This window comes from Morone saxatilis, unplaced genomic scaffold (assembly GCF_004916995.1).
Source record: "Morone saxatilis isolate NCDOM2014 unplaced genomic scaffold, NCSU_SB_2.0 Contig24, whole genome shotgun sequence".
Lineage (NCBI taxonomy): Eukaryota > Metazoa > Chordata > Actinopteri > Moronidae > Morone > Morone saxatilis.
The window spans coordinates 11,403,244-11,417,639 of record NW_023339807.1 but is presented as its reverse complement, the minus strand read 5'-3'; the positions used below and the strand labels follow the sequence as shown (position 1 = coordinate 11,417,639).

At 38.5% G+C, this 14,396-nt stretch overlaps 1 protein-coding gene across 4 annotated transcripts in view; it reads left to right on the top strand.

Annotated features, from left to right (window-relative positions):
• deptor (DEP domain containing MTOR-interacting protein) overlaps positions 1–14,396 on the top strand; it is a 34,133-nt gene that overhangs the window by 8,337 nt on the left and 11,400 nt on the right. For all 4 annotated transcript variants that reach the window (XM_035672023.1, XM_035672022.1, XM_035672024.1 and 1 more), the window contains exons 5-7: positions 5,240–5,418; positions 11,867–12,049; positions 13,767–13,904. In XM_035672023.1, the coding sequence (XP_035527916.1) occupies positions 5,240–5,418; positions 11,867–12,049; positions 13,767–13,904 (500 nt within the window). The remainder of the gene's footprint in view (positions 1–5,239; positions 5,419–11,866; positions 12,050–13,766; positions 13,905–14,396) is intronic.

Below are 14,396 nucleotides of genomic sequence, written 5' to 3'. Positions count from 1 at the left end.
CCTCAGGATGAAGTGTAATAACTTTGGTAATCTCCTGACTTTTCCTCTTGCACCATCATCAGGTACTTTGGTTTATCCCTAAATAGCCTACTTGCAAAACCAATGACATTGCTATGCTATTTAGATGTACTTTGTGTTTAATGGTAATTAGCATGCTAACATGCTAAAGTAAGATGGCCATGATAAACAGCACATAGCACATTGTACAGCCTCTTAAAACTGCTAGCATGGCTGTGTCTTTTTCCTGGTGTAAAATGTGATCTAGGTGATGGAAGTCTGTACCTATCTATGTCTGTGTGTCCATTTTGGTTCATTTTTAGATTCATGCTGTTGATCGGTTTCAGTTCTTGAATTTGAAAGTTTGGTTGTTTTATTTTTTGACACAGTATATACAAAGTAGGTTGAAATAGTAAATGAACTTCTATAAGGTGGTTTGCTGTATAATTATTCACTGCAGCTAGTGAAACACAACAACATGGCCATGGTCAGGTTGGTTCAAGGCTTCTTGTCCTTGCTGGGACATGAACACTAAACTGTGCATCGACCTTTATTCTTGCAGAAAACCCCTACAGTACATACTGTACTAACCTAATGACCATATAGTATGTTACATCAAGTACGCGTAACTACAGCCAGTTTCACATCTAGTTTTTCCATTGGAAAAATAAACAACCCTCCTCACACATTGATCTCTGATGCTGTCAGTTGTCAAATCAGCATACAGAAACTCCAATAAACAAACCACAGGAAGGTATTTCAAACAGTTGTTATGACAGCATTTCCTAGGAGATCAGGTTAGCCAGAGAGGACAATGTTTTACAGCCTTTTAAAGCATTGTTCACCATGTGGACTGTTTACACGTGTGTGTACAGTAGATTGTGGTTGAATTGCATAATTAAAGATGATTTATCCATGCTCATATTGAATTTATTAAATGACAAAAAAGACCTTTTGAATAAAGGAATCAAAAAATGCTCAATCTAACCTTTATTTATCAGGAGTGAATGGCTGGCTCAATGCTCACATACAGTCACAAAGGTCCAGTAGGACCAGAGTCTTTTCCGTTGGCCACACCAGGGCAGCTGTAGGTTGTTTCAAACTTTTCCATTTGTCTTTTAAAGGCTAGAAAACACCTCCGTTTAAAACAGCAAAGACTCTGTCTCTCACTGGCCAGGCACCACTGTCCTTTGGTGATTTTGCACGTTTTAGCCCATTAACTGCAAATTGCATACACTTAACATTATTGATGATGTTCTCTGAATTCCAGACATCCATCACACTGAACATCTTTGTTTTCTATTTACATGCATGTAAGATTTATGCAGCTAAATCAAGAGAGAGCAACACGACCTTTCATTTATGAACATACCTTATGATTTATTGCGTGTTACGCAGATAGAAACTAAGAAAGAAGTCTGTGTCACTGCATGGCTGAGGCTCACTTACAACTGATAATGGCTGCTTAATTACATTAGCTGCTCTCACTGCTTGAGAGTAGATCATAATGTATTCACATGACTAACTGATGACTGGAAGAATGTCTTTACTTATTATAGCAGGAAGTCCAACATACCAGGTTAATAAAAAAGAAAGTTTTACTATAAAGACATTTGATCATTTTATGTTTTAACTAGGTTAGATTGGAAAATGATAATGCTAATCTGTACTGAAATTCCTGATAAATACAGTAGGTAACGTTATCATTAATTTGTAGTTTCATAAGGTCACTCTTAGGTGCCTTTGGAGACTGTTACTGAGATTAAGGGCTGTACAAATGAAACCGATCTGACATGAGAAAGTTATATGTCAATAAAGGTTAAAAACTGGTTGCATTTACAAGACATGTAGTGGACTGTTTGTATAACAGAAATACACGAAAGAGTCATATAGCTTTGAAGTGTCCACAATGTAGCTGAAATGGGCTCATGAAGTAGAAAAATGTGTTTGCATATATATAAACAGCAACAATTATGGTGCCTATCTTTTAAATATGGGTTCTGAATTAGCTACAGTATAGTTTTTAATTCAGCAGAAAGCCATTGCAACTTGATTTCCTCCACTTCAGCTTTACTTTAAAATATGCTATATTTAGAAATTACTTAGGTTCTGCATTAAATATTTAAAGGTAAGGCTGAAGAAAAAACTCACATTCAGCTTCATGCATATCAACCTCCAGGTCAGATGACTCCAAGTTTAATGTATTTTATATGTTATATATTTTTTTTTACTTTTGACACTCTTCTGATCTTCAGATTGCCTTATAGATTATTCAGTTAAAACCTTTGTCTGCTCTGTGATACTGGACTTACTGACTGTATAGTGCTCTCACGTGTCCCTTAAAGTCATATATTTGTTTTTCATTTGTCCTTAGAGAGTTATATGTGCCCCACCTTTGCACAAGACAAATCTGAGAGCATGAATGAGCCTGGTGGTCTCAGTGGAGCCCACTCCAGCTGAGTTAGACATGCTGACTGAACAACTACACATCCAGCTCAGTGCACATCCAGCTCAGGGCAGCTCGCCTTGTCCCACTTAAAGTTATCATCATCCAGTTACATATTGTATATACAGCCTTGTGTCATGCATAATATACAGTGCTTCTCTTACAATACCCATGGTATTATACCAAGAACTGTGCTTTACTTTGAGTCAATCCCTTTGAGCTAACATTACACGACCTGTTGACTTAACATGATTACATGGATTAAATGCCATTGTGTACATAGCCACGTCTCACAGAACATTGTGTCCAGTTCTTTCAACATTTGTATTATGATGTTGGCGGCTAATGTGGGCCATAGCACCTGTCCCAATAAAGCTCCAAATCCATCACAATTTGACATCCAAACAAGTCATGATTTCGTAATGAGGTCTTAAGCAGGCCTGGATGTGAGCCTTAGACAATATTCTTTGATGTGTTTAAACTGCAGTGTTGTTACTTTACACCAGCCAGGGTTAAAAAATACAATGTCATCCTAGGAAGTTTAATGACAGTATAATTCTTATTTTAAAATCCGGGCCTGGATCTCTGGATCATCAATTATAGTTAATGAACCACACTGGAAGGATAATACTAGCACAAAGAACCCATAAGTATCGGAGGCTTTTTGCAGAGAGGAGGCTTTTCACTGGCTGCACCTGATTTATGTTTCATTTGGTTAATGTAACATATTAGGATCCTCATTTAGCTTTATTAAAGCAGAAGCAGTTTTTCCTGGGCTCTGGAGGTTTTTCCACTAATGTTCTGCATCGCATAAGATGTTAGATTATCTCCCCGGAAATGTATAAACAATAAATATACTGAGAACATTTCGATCTCAGACCAACCTTGCCTGCCCATTATCAGTTATAGTTGAAAGTTTGGGAAATATGCTTATTTGCTTTTTTTCCGAAGAGTTAGATGAGAAGATCTCTCCCCTGATGTCTGTATGGTAAATATGTAGCTTGATGTAGCAGCTGGATAATCCCCACCCCCCCAGTCTTTATGCTAAATTAGACTAATGGCTTTACCTTCACATTTAGCATACAGAAATTGAGAGTGGTATCAATCTTATGATCTAACTCTCATATTTCTAATGTTTCATCCTGTCATCCATCAACCTTTTTAGTAGAGAGTCATATTTAATCTCTTAAACTGACTAATCTGGTATGAATCTGTGAAAACGTCTGTGGTCAAGCTTATACAGATTTAAAGATTTTCTGTACAGCGATGGTTCTTCCATCCAGTTTGGACCGGTCTAATGAGGTTGGTGGTTGTTTAAGTTTCCTAGCCTGGAGCCTGAATGCTTCAGCTATAGGATGTGTCTGCTGGTGCAAATATTCACTGTCACTGTTAATGAAATGTTCTAAGCATTCCTACAAAGCTGCTATTATATTCACAAATGATATACTTTATGTCTTTCTGCATTACACTGTTTGGTGTGTGGAGTTGATAGTTGAGTTTAGTGAATGATTGATAGCTGTTAAAACAGAATGTGGGAATATAACCTGTGCCAGCAAAACACAGCCAGCAAAGCGGTGGAAAGTTTAGTGTTAACTCTCTCTTTGATGGTACAGTTTGTTGCTAGCACGTGTTATGACATGTACAGGTTCACCACAAGAAGGTTATTGTTTCTTATGAGCGCTGCCTGGCTGTTTTACACAGTTTGAATATTCAGGTGACACTGTTTGGGTGTGAGTGACGGGTGTGAATATGTTTTTAACAGAGCAGCTCTGGGAGAGAGTCAGCAGTTCTGTTCTGTGCATGTGTGTACTCGTTTGTGTTTGTTTGAGTGTGTGTGAGTGTGTGTCTTCTGGTGTCATCCAGAAAAAAAATCACACCACCCATGTCATCATGTTATCCTTTGATAAAGGCTATTCAGAATGAGCAGGATCTATAAATGAAACAGTAAAACATGTGCTCAACTGGGATATTTTGTATCATCAGTAGAAACTTTAGGAAATCTAATCCACTGAAGCAGATTTTTATTTGAGCCCACAAAGTCAAACCTCCATTGATTGTCAGTGAAGCATACAGAGGTTTTTTTATTGGTGTAATTACCTTGTCATCATGCTAATCTGCTCTGTAGTTTTTGGTGTATGAGGCTCTAGGAATAACATGAATTCAGTTTTAAGATTCACTCTCAATGCCTCCACTTATGTGGCTGAAGTGCTAATCCGGAGACAGTTACAGTGCAGTGTTTGTGCATTTTCACTGTGCAGATTACAGAGTGGAGAAATGGGCAGAGTTGCTGTTTTTTTCCCTGCTGGCAGTTCCCACTGAAGAAATATTTTGTTTCAAAATAACCCCAGTTTCACTGAACACTTCTCGCGGATAATTACCAGTACTATAGGATCTTATTATATTATATTATATTATATTATATTATATTATTGGTTATACATGTTGCAGTATTTCTGAGAACTATGTGTACTGTGTATAACACTACTATGGTACATGCCAGTTGTTTGTATTGAGACATTAGCCAGAGCTGTGTTAGTTCCAGTATATTCGTATTGCTTTCTTGATGCAGTCATGAATACTGAACTGTGGATGCTAAATTGACCCAAATTGCTGAATTTATGGCTGCATTCTCACAGTTCCCATAAAGCCAAACCTCTAACTTCAAACTTCTATCGGTGGATTGGCTCATTGATTTTAAGCGTAGTTTATGGATGAGATTGATTTTTGAGTGTATGATTAAGCTCGTAAGGTGGCAATCAATCAAAGTAACAAAAGTTTGCTCTTTTCTCTCCACAGGTTGATGAACACAGAGAACAACCTATTACAAACCAGGGAGGAGGAGGCCGGGACATTTGAGCGGACACTGGTGGCCTCGGAGTTCATCGACTGGCTGCTACAGGAGGGGGAGATGGCCACCAGGGAGGAGGCGGAGCAGCTTGGACGAAGGCTTCTTGAACACGGCATCATCCAGCACGGTGAGGAATATGGGGCGACTGTTCCAAAATGTTCTTCTATGCGCTGTATCAAGCAACACCTGCATAATTCAATTAGTTTATACAAAATTGTGATAAAAATGTAGGTCATTTAATATATTTTATTACATCAGTGGAATTCAGACTACAGTTAGACTTCCTCACAGCTCCTCCTTAACCTGGTGACCTTCCCATTTATAACACTGAGTGACATTTGCTTTGCTCTTTTGAATCATGCTGTCTGATAACTGTTGTAGATTTATAGTTTGATTACAGTCCTATCTGCACACTTAAACACACCCTTTTGGCTCCTTTTTAAAAAAAAGTCCTTGTCAAAGTCATGTGTAATTCAGTCTGTGTTTGTGGCAGTTTTAAACACATGAGACTTTACCATCATACTGATCAAATATGTCTAAATCGGGGTGCCCAATTTTTTACCCTTGGAGGGCCAAAACTGAGACTTAATGGTGCCCCACTTTGGGCAGCTATGGTCTAGAGAGACCTAACCTGGATTACAGTTGCAGCTTTCAATTAAAGAATCTTAAAAGAAAATACTTCTGGTCCTCATCTAAAACAAAAAATAGGTTAACATAGTCTCAAGTGGGAAACTGTGTAAGTTCAGCACCTAATCTTGTCCACTTCTAAAACTCAGTTCCAGCTCATTTTGGTCTCCCAGCCATTTTGGACTGATTATATCTCACACTAGCTGGAATTGTATTTCACTAGTCCTGGTTCTGTGTCTCCTGTGCTGACCTGACCTGACGTGTCAAGAGTTACAGAATGTTACTGAGTAATATAGAAGAGGAAAATGTGACCTGAAGTTCACAAGTATCAGGAGGTCAACAAGTTCTACTGGCTGTAGAGCCCAGAGGATATCATGTTATCTGTGGATGTGTGATATGTGCACTTGTTTTATGTGACTGGTTCAGTTTATAGTCTTAGCAGTGGTGGCTTATAGTATTACCAGTCGAGTATAAAACTATAAGCCCGCTTTACCAGCTATTCAGACTGACGGATACATTTAATGAAGTAAAAAGTACATTATTTCCCACTGAAATGTAGTGGCGTAGAAGTATAAAGTAGGATTAAGTTAAAGTAAAGTACCACAAAATTAAGTAGAGTACTTGAGTTTGATATGTTTAATTACTTTCCACAACTGAGTTTTATTCCCAGTAGGAAAATAGAAAAATATTTCCATTAATTTGTGACAATTCTGAAATGTTTATCATCATAAAACAATAGAGTCATCGGCAAATGTGTCTAGTTTAAACAAAAGAAGGGATCAGAAAACAGGTAGTGAGGCACCACATGCTGAGAGGTTTTCCTTTCATTAGAACATATTTCACACTCGTCAGTCTGGCAGTTTATTGTTGAGTTCGAGAGGAACTGAAAATCTGTATTTTTCTCATTTATTTCAGTCGAGCATTGGTGCTTCTGCTTTGTGTGCAGTGTAGTCAAACCCGTTACTCCCAACTGTAAATGAGCGTTTGCAGCCCCTCGTTAAACCAAGCCAATTAAAGCCATAATTAGCGCCAGCTGTGCTGATAGGCCATACAGTTGTCCACGTCCTCTCACTTTAGAGGTATTTTCAGGATGTGTAAATATTAGAACATGGAGTGAACGCTGACAAACACCAGGGTGGAGTTTGTGTATTTGCCTGTACAGTGTGTAAACAACAGTTTACACTCCAGATTGTTTTTTAACAATGGACGCGCATCCTGAATGGGTTTCTGTTGGGTCACCACATGACGTGAAATTTGATTTGACGCTGATGTCTGTTGCTCACACCCATGTCTGATTCAATTAGGATGTGTATTACTGCAGAGGAGTCACATGGCCTTAATGCTGGAGGGCTTTTTTTCATTTGATCATCTGTGTTTTTAAAATAAATACACAATAGAATAAATAATATTCAGAGTATAACCATAAGCACAGCTGGGGGTTGGCATGTGGAACTATTTTGGTGTGGATTACAGATTGTATATGTCCCTTAGGAACAATGCATCATAAAAATACTCCTGCCACTTCACTTAATTTAATGTAATACATAGCCGATCTGCTTCCTGCCGGCCTCACAGGGACTTCATATCGTCATCCTCACTGTGGAAATAACTGCACTAGTGTTGCACGGATGTTATGAGGACTTTGCACTGTACATATCGTCATACGCCCTTTTGTCACAGTAAGGAGAGGGGTTTAAACTAATCAAGTTGATAATGTGTTTACAGGCCTTCAGTTCCCATTAGAAACACATTAAAAACACAGTAGAGAAGGAAAGATAATTCTTCATTTATGCTGGGCAGAGGTCATGCTTACACATTCACACCTCTAATGTATAGAAGGCAAGTCTGGATGGATCCACATTGTGTCTGGTCATCATTGTTTACTGTGGGACAATATGGTGGTTGTTAGGTCTGACCTGCTGAAATTAGGGATCCCACAGAAACAAGAAGTAAAAGTAAAAGTTTTACATAAAGTACGGAAGAAAATTAAGAATATAAATCAGTAAGTGGTCAGTGTATAGTCACTGTGCTAAAGAGCGTGGGTCAACAGCAGGCTTTATAAATCTTAAACTGAGACAGTTTCCACCGAAATATTTTCCTTAATCATTTTAAACTAAACAAGAGAAACTAAATTCTAGTACTGAGTTTTCAGTCAGGTTATTAGTATGCAGAGGGGGAGGAAAAAGTCCTCCTTTAAGGGTCCAGTGTGAAGGATTAAGGGGTCTCTAGTGGTGTAATTGTAGATCGCAACTCCCTCCCTTCACTCTCGCCTTCCAAGCATGAAGGAGAAACTACGGTGGCTGTGAAATGCGTGAAAAACGTGAACCAGAGCCAGTTTGGTTTGTCTCTTCTGGGCTACTCTACAAACATGGTGTGGTTCAACATGGCAGATTCAATGGAAGTCGTCCTTTGTAGATAAAAACGGCTCAATAAGCAATACAGTTCAGGTGATTATACACTAATGGAAACATAGTTATGAATATTATATTCCATTTCTGTCAATAGAGCCTCCTAAATGCTACACACTGGACCTTTAATGGCTGCTCCATAGTTTTTTGTTTCTATTGTCACATATAATAAAAGGATTTTGTGAGGTTGACAATAGCTTTGCACCCACAAAAGGAAATGGGAACTAACCAGAAGCCCAGTGTGTGTTTCAAAGGACAACTAAATGACTACATAGTAGAAATACACAAGATTACTGCATTGGTTAAAGATGTCCGACATACAGTAACTGTCTGACAGACATTAGAATTAAACTGCCTTTAGGAGCCTGTCATTTGTGTTTTTTACTCATTATACCAGGATTGGGGTGGGAGGGCGTTGGTTAGGGCAGGATATTGGAGGGATGGGCGAAGGGTGTATAAAGATAAACAATGTTAAAATTTGCTGAACACTTACTTCCATTTCTTTGTACACATATTAAGTTTTCCATTTGTCCGCAATAACAAATATTTTTTTTGACACATAATGAACGTCAATGTCCTTGTCCAGTAAAGGACCTTGTCAGTCAAATGGGTAAAACCCTAATGGATTAATTTCAACCATAGTGGAAGAGTACTTTGAGAAATTACCAACCTGATACATGATTTCAGTGGGGATATATGAGGGAAATATGTATTTTGAATTGGTCTGAATCATTACTCATGCTATGTAATGGCAACTTGATCTAACGATGACAGTAGTTTTTCAAGAAATCGTACAATGTAGAAAATTATTATGTTTTTTTTTAATGTAATTTTATTAAAGCTTCAGGACTAGAGTCCATGGTTGTCTTCGCATCTGCACATCCTTGTGAGGGAGGTTGGATAAGAGGAACTGCTGCTGGGTTTGGAGGGGAGTGTGTTGATTTAAATTTGATTACATATCCTGTATGAATGGGCCTTACAGCAGTTACAGCTGATGAAAATGATCCAGTTTTAATACAGGTGGCACAGAGTCTTACTTATTAAACTTATAAAAACCAGACACAGGCAGTCGTGCTCATGCATTTCCTGTGATTTATGATAATAATTGTAGTTTTTTTTCCATTTACGTAGCCTATCATTTTGAGCTTCTTTTAAAGGACATAAACAAACAAAGGCATCAGGATCAAAATAGATACAAATTTGGGAAAATAATAGGCTTAACACAGCATAGTGTTAGAGCCATAAAAGGGAGGTTAACAAAAACCAAAAAAGGAGCCAATAAATAAAAAAAAACAAATGTGTTCAATAGACGACTCGAGGATTTAGCTATTTTAAACTGAGGACTATTAACTGTGTGTCATCCTGTGTCTGAAAATCTGTCTTTTAACTCTCTTTCCATAACTCTGAATTCAGGAAAGACTAAACTTTAAAAGTAGGGCTTCAACACTGACTTTGAGTTGACAGTTGTACTGTACGTCTTATCAGCTCGGCCCTCTCTGAGGCCAGTTTATGTTTGTTCGGTGTGGGTGATCTCAGCTCGGTGGACAGTTTGTTTAATGCTGCTCAGTTGAGTTTAGGGTTTCGGGTACTGCTGAGATCAGTTCAGGTGAGAAACATGAATGTGTGAGGTTTTCAGCGAAAATAAAATAAAGCATAAAATAAACATGTACACATATTTTCATCCCTGCAATCAGAGCACATTTACTCTAATAACTTTTTATTTTTGTTGTGTTAACACACACTATAAGGCCTACAGAATGGCTTGTTGTCACTTGACAGACATTTGTGGAAGCTATTCTGTCAAAATGGTCAGACATCGGATCTGTTTTTTTGACACACACTCTACAGCCAGTCTGCGACCCACCAGCTGACATTAACCACGACATCATCAGAACCTTGTCTGGAAGTTTATAGATGGGACCCGTTGCATCCAGCATGTTATTTTTTGACCGTGCCACACAGACGCAGACAGGCTTCTCGCCCCATCCGTGGACACAGGAGAACTCGCAGATCAATCAAAACAACAATCAACTTAATTGCTGTAAGCACTAGAACAGCTAAATAGGATGTGTGTACTTTTGAATATTACATAAAATAAAAAAAACTAAATAAGCTTTTACAAAGCATTCCTGTATTTGTGGCTGATGAGTTCATTTACCAGGAATGAAAAATACTATCCACTAACAATCCCACAATGCAATGTGTTTGATTGTATAGATATCAAAATTACAGTTGTTCAACTCTACACATGATAGTGATTACGCAAAAAGCTGATTGATGATGATTGATTGACTCATTAGTGAGTGTCCCAAATCTCAAATAACAATTGAGTGTGTATCTTCCATGGGTAGCAGTGACTGACTAAAAAAGGAAGTGATTTCAGTCAAATAAAACACTCTGAATGTTAAGAATTAATTAGCATTCAGTTTTTCAATTAATGAAAAAAAGTAGGGCTAATAATAAGAGGGGCTTAAAAAAAGTGGGGCTATTACAAGAAAGTGGCTAATATAAAGGGGGGCTAAAAAAGGTGGGGCTATATATGAAAGAGGGGCTCAAAAAAAAGTGGGGCTAATATAAGGGGGCTAAAAGAGAGTGGGGGCTAATATAAAGCGGGGGCTAAAAAAATGTGGGGCTAATATAAAGGCGGGGCTAAAAAAGAGTGTGGGCTAATATAGAAGGGCGGGCTAAAAAAATGCTAAAATAATAAAGCGGGCTAAAAAAAGTGGGGCTAAATATATAAGCGGAGGGCTAAAAGAAGGGGGCTAATATAAAGAGGGGCTAAAAAAGAGTGGGGCCTTATATAAACTCCTAAAAAAGAGTGGGGTCTAATAGTAATAGCGGGGCTAAGAAGGAAAGTGGGGCTAATATAAGATGGGGTTTTGCTAGACGAGTGGGGCTAATATAAGCGGGTAGTTCAAAAAAGGAGTGGGGTAATATAATTAACGGGGTCTAAAAAGAGTGGGGCTAATATAAAGCGGGGCTAAAAAAAAGTGGGGCTAATATAGGAAAGGGTGATAAGCTAGAATAGAAAAGATACAATAAAAAAAAAAAATACGTACCTTGAAGTCCGCTGGTCCGTCCGTCCTGTGTTGCTCTTCCGGGTCCTCGTCGTGTTGGCAGCGTCTCCATCTGAAAAAAAAGGAAAGATGAAAAAAAAAAAAATTTTTTTAAACTTTAAACTTAAATGGGTCCTATTTATAACCTTTTGTGATGTCACTGATGATGTCACTGGTGATGCAACACTATAGATCAAAGATGATGACAGATCACAGATGATGTCATATAAACTATGACATCATCAGTGACATCATAGAAAGTTGCCTCGGTGATGGACCCCAGCTGGTTACCTTTGGACACACAGGTGCAGACGGGCTTCCCGCCCCGTTCACAGAGATATTAATAAGGTTGTTCAGAACCGACAAGATTTTGTTTTTCAGATAAGATCAGTGAATATCCACGGAGTAGGATGAAGTTTTCAAAAGCCTTTTCTAGCATGTCTTATTGTCAAACCTCTCCATGTCCATTTTTCTTTGTCACCAGTCACCAACAAGCATCACTTCGTCGACGGGCCCCTCCTCTACCAGTTCAGGATGAATTTCCGGCGCAGACGGCGATTGATCGAGCTCCTTCACGAGCGCGCCCGCAGCATCCCCGAGAGTCACGACAGCCCCTTCTGTCTCCGCAAACAGAACTCAGATGGAGGCAACACCAGCTTCCTCTCAGGTAGGAACTGTACTCACACACACAGTAACTGGACGTACCCCAGTCATGTCTAGTCTAATGTATCTAGCTGTGTATATAGTATACCAGCTATTTAGAGCCATGACGATTAGTTGATTAATCAGTTAGTTGTCAACTATTAAATTAGTCACCAAGTATTAATTGATTCATCATTTTGAGTCAGTTTTAAGAAAATTAATTCTCTGATTTCAGCTACTCAAATGTGAATATTTTCTTGTTTCTTTAGTCCTTTTGACAGTAAACTGAATATTTCTGGGTTGTCGAGAAAACATTTGAGGACATCACCTTGGGCTTTGGGAAATCGCGATCAACACTTTTCACCATTCTCTGACATTTTATGGACCAAACAACTAATTGATTAATTCATTGTGTGAACTATACTATGGGCTTTTAGGGGAATAATGGCGGGAGCATGCAAACTGAATGGGACTAGGAAAGTGTGTTTTATTCCCAAAGTTAAAGTGAGTGAAGTTTAGGATATAGTGCAACCACACTTTGATGGTGATTGCAAAAATCTTTATTGAAGTGAGATAGTAATGAATCAGCCTCTTTCATTAATCATACATCAATAATAGCCTACATTTACTCATGATCTGATACTGAAGATACAGAAAATTTTGAAATACATGGCAAATTGTCAGTATTTTAGAGACCCCCCCCAAAACTTCACAAATCATGGTTTCAGGGGAGGTGATGTCTTATTAAATGTAATTCGCACCCTGGATTAATTTAGGAAATGATTCAATGATTAACTGATAACAAAGCCCTACAGCTATTAATTGCAGTCAGTGTGTGGTTGACTGAGAAGCTGAGGTTACCTGCCCTTCAATTAAAACCAGACAGAAAATGTGTTTTGTTGTTCTTGCTATAAAGTTCAGATGTTTTCCTTGGTTATTATTGGATTATGTCTTCTAGGAAAAATCCACAGTGACATATTGACCCTTTTTGCATTATCTTGTAGTGACACACGCGTGATAACTGGTGTCCTTGGTGGTGTCTGCAATATATAGATAATAGTTATTTTTGTTGCCAGGCAGAAGAAAATGGTGCAAGTCCTGTTGTCCAGTCACACACACACACACACACACACACACACACATATATATACATACACAGTATACTGCACAGTATGCTACTGGAGTATACTACTTGATACTACTTCTCTCTGGGAAAACAGGCACCAAAGAAGTAGTATAACGTTCTTGTAATCTCCAAACAATGAGAGAGGGAGAGAGAGAAGGGGGGAGAGAGAGAGGGAGAGAGGGAGAGTCTCTCTCTCCCTGAGAGAGACTGGTCCCAGGGGAATGTCTTTTGAATTAACTGAAGTGGACAACCCTATCAGGAAAACAGGAAGTAACTGGAAAGAGGAGGTTTACATAACTATTGCTATTTTTTTGACAGTTATTAAAAGTTTAACCCACAGTTTTTAAACATATGTCCTAGTTTATACTAATTGAGGAGTTTAAATGAGGCGATTGTTTTCAGAATTTGCTGTAATTCTGATTATCAATAAGGTAAAAGGTTCTATGCAAACACAGCAAGGGTTAGTGCTGTACTTCTCATGCTCTTGATTGACCTGCAGGTAAAAAGGCCAAGTGAATAAGCTGTCAAATTAATTCTGGTCCCTCTTTATTGCCCTCTTTCTGTTTCTCCCATCAATCTTTATTCTAATGTCTCCTTTTGTCTCTCTCCATCTCAGTGAGTCCCACTAAAGAGATTAAAGTGGCAGTCGGTGTACGGCGGAGCAGCATGAGCAGCAGCTGTGGCAGCAGTGGTTATTACAGCAGCAGTCCTACGCTCAGCAGCAGCCCACCTGTCCTGTGCAACCCCAAGTCTGGTAAGATGATGTGGACACACACACATACAAAGAGACTAGTTTGTGGAGTGTAGTTTGTCACTGTGCAGCTCCTAACAAGAAATACTAGAGGTTATTTCATTTAGTTTTCAGATATCGTATTGTTTTTTTTTTTATTATTCATCTGTAAAGGACAGTGGTAACCTCACCAAGTTGTGATCTTGGCTTTCACTAAATGCATGCACATCAGCTGTGTGTATCTCATAATGAAAGTGAATAAACTGGTAAATTGGAAGTGATGTGGTAGATGTTTTTTGGACATGCTGACTCAGACTCAAACTTACAATTTAAAAATGATTTAACCCACCTTCTGCCATTCATCCCATCACACACTATTAACTTTGCACCTTTAGTATATGATAAAATGTGATAAATACGTGCTGGTTGTAGCAAGTGATAATCATGCATATAATTTGAAGATGGACTGCTTCAACTTCTGAGTAGAGATTTGAATGAAGAAGTGATGCCGTGTGT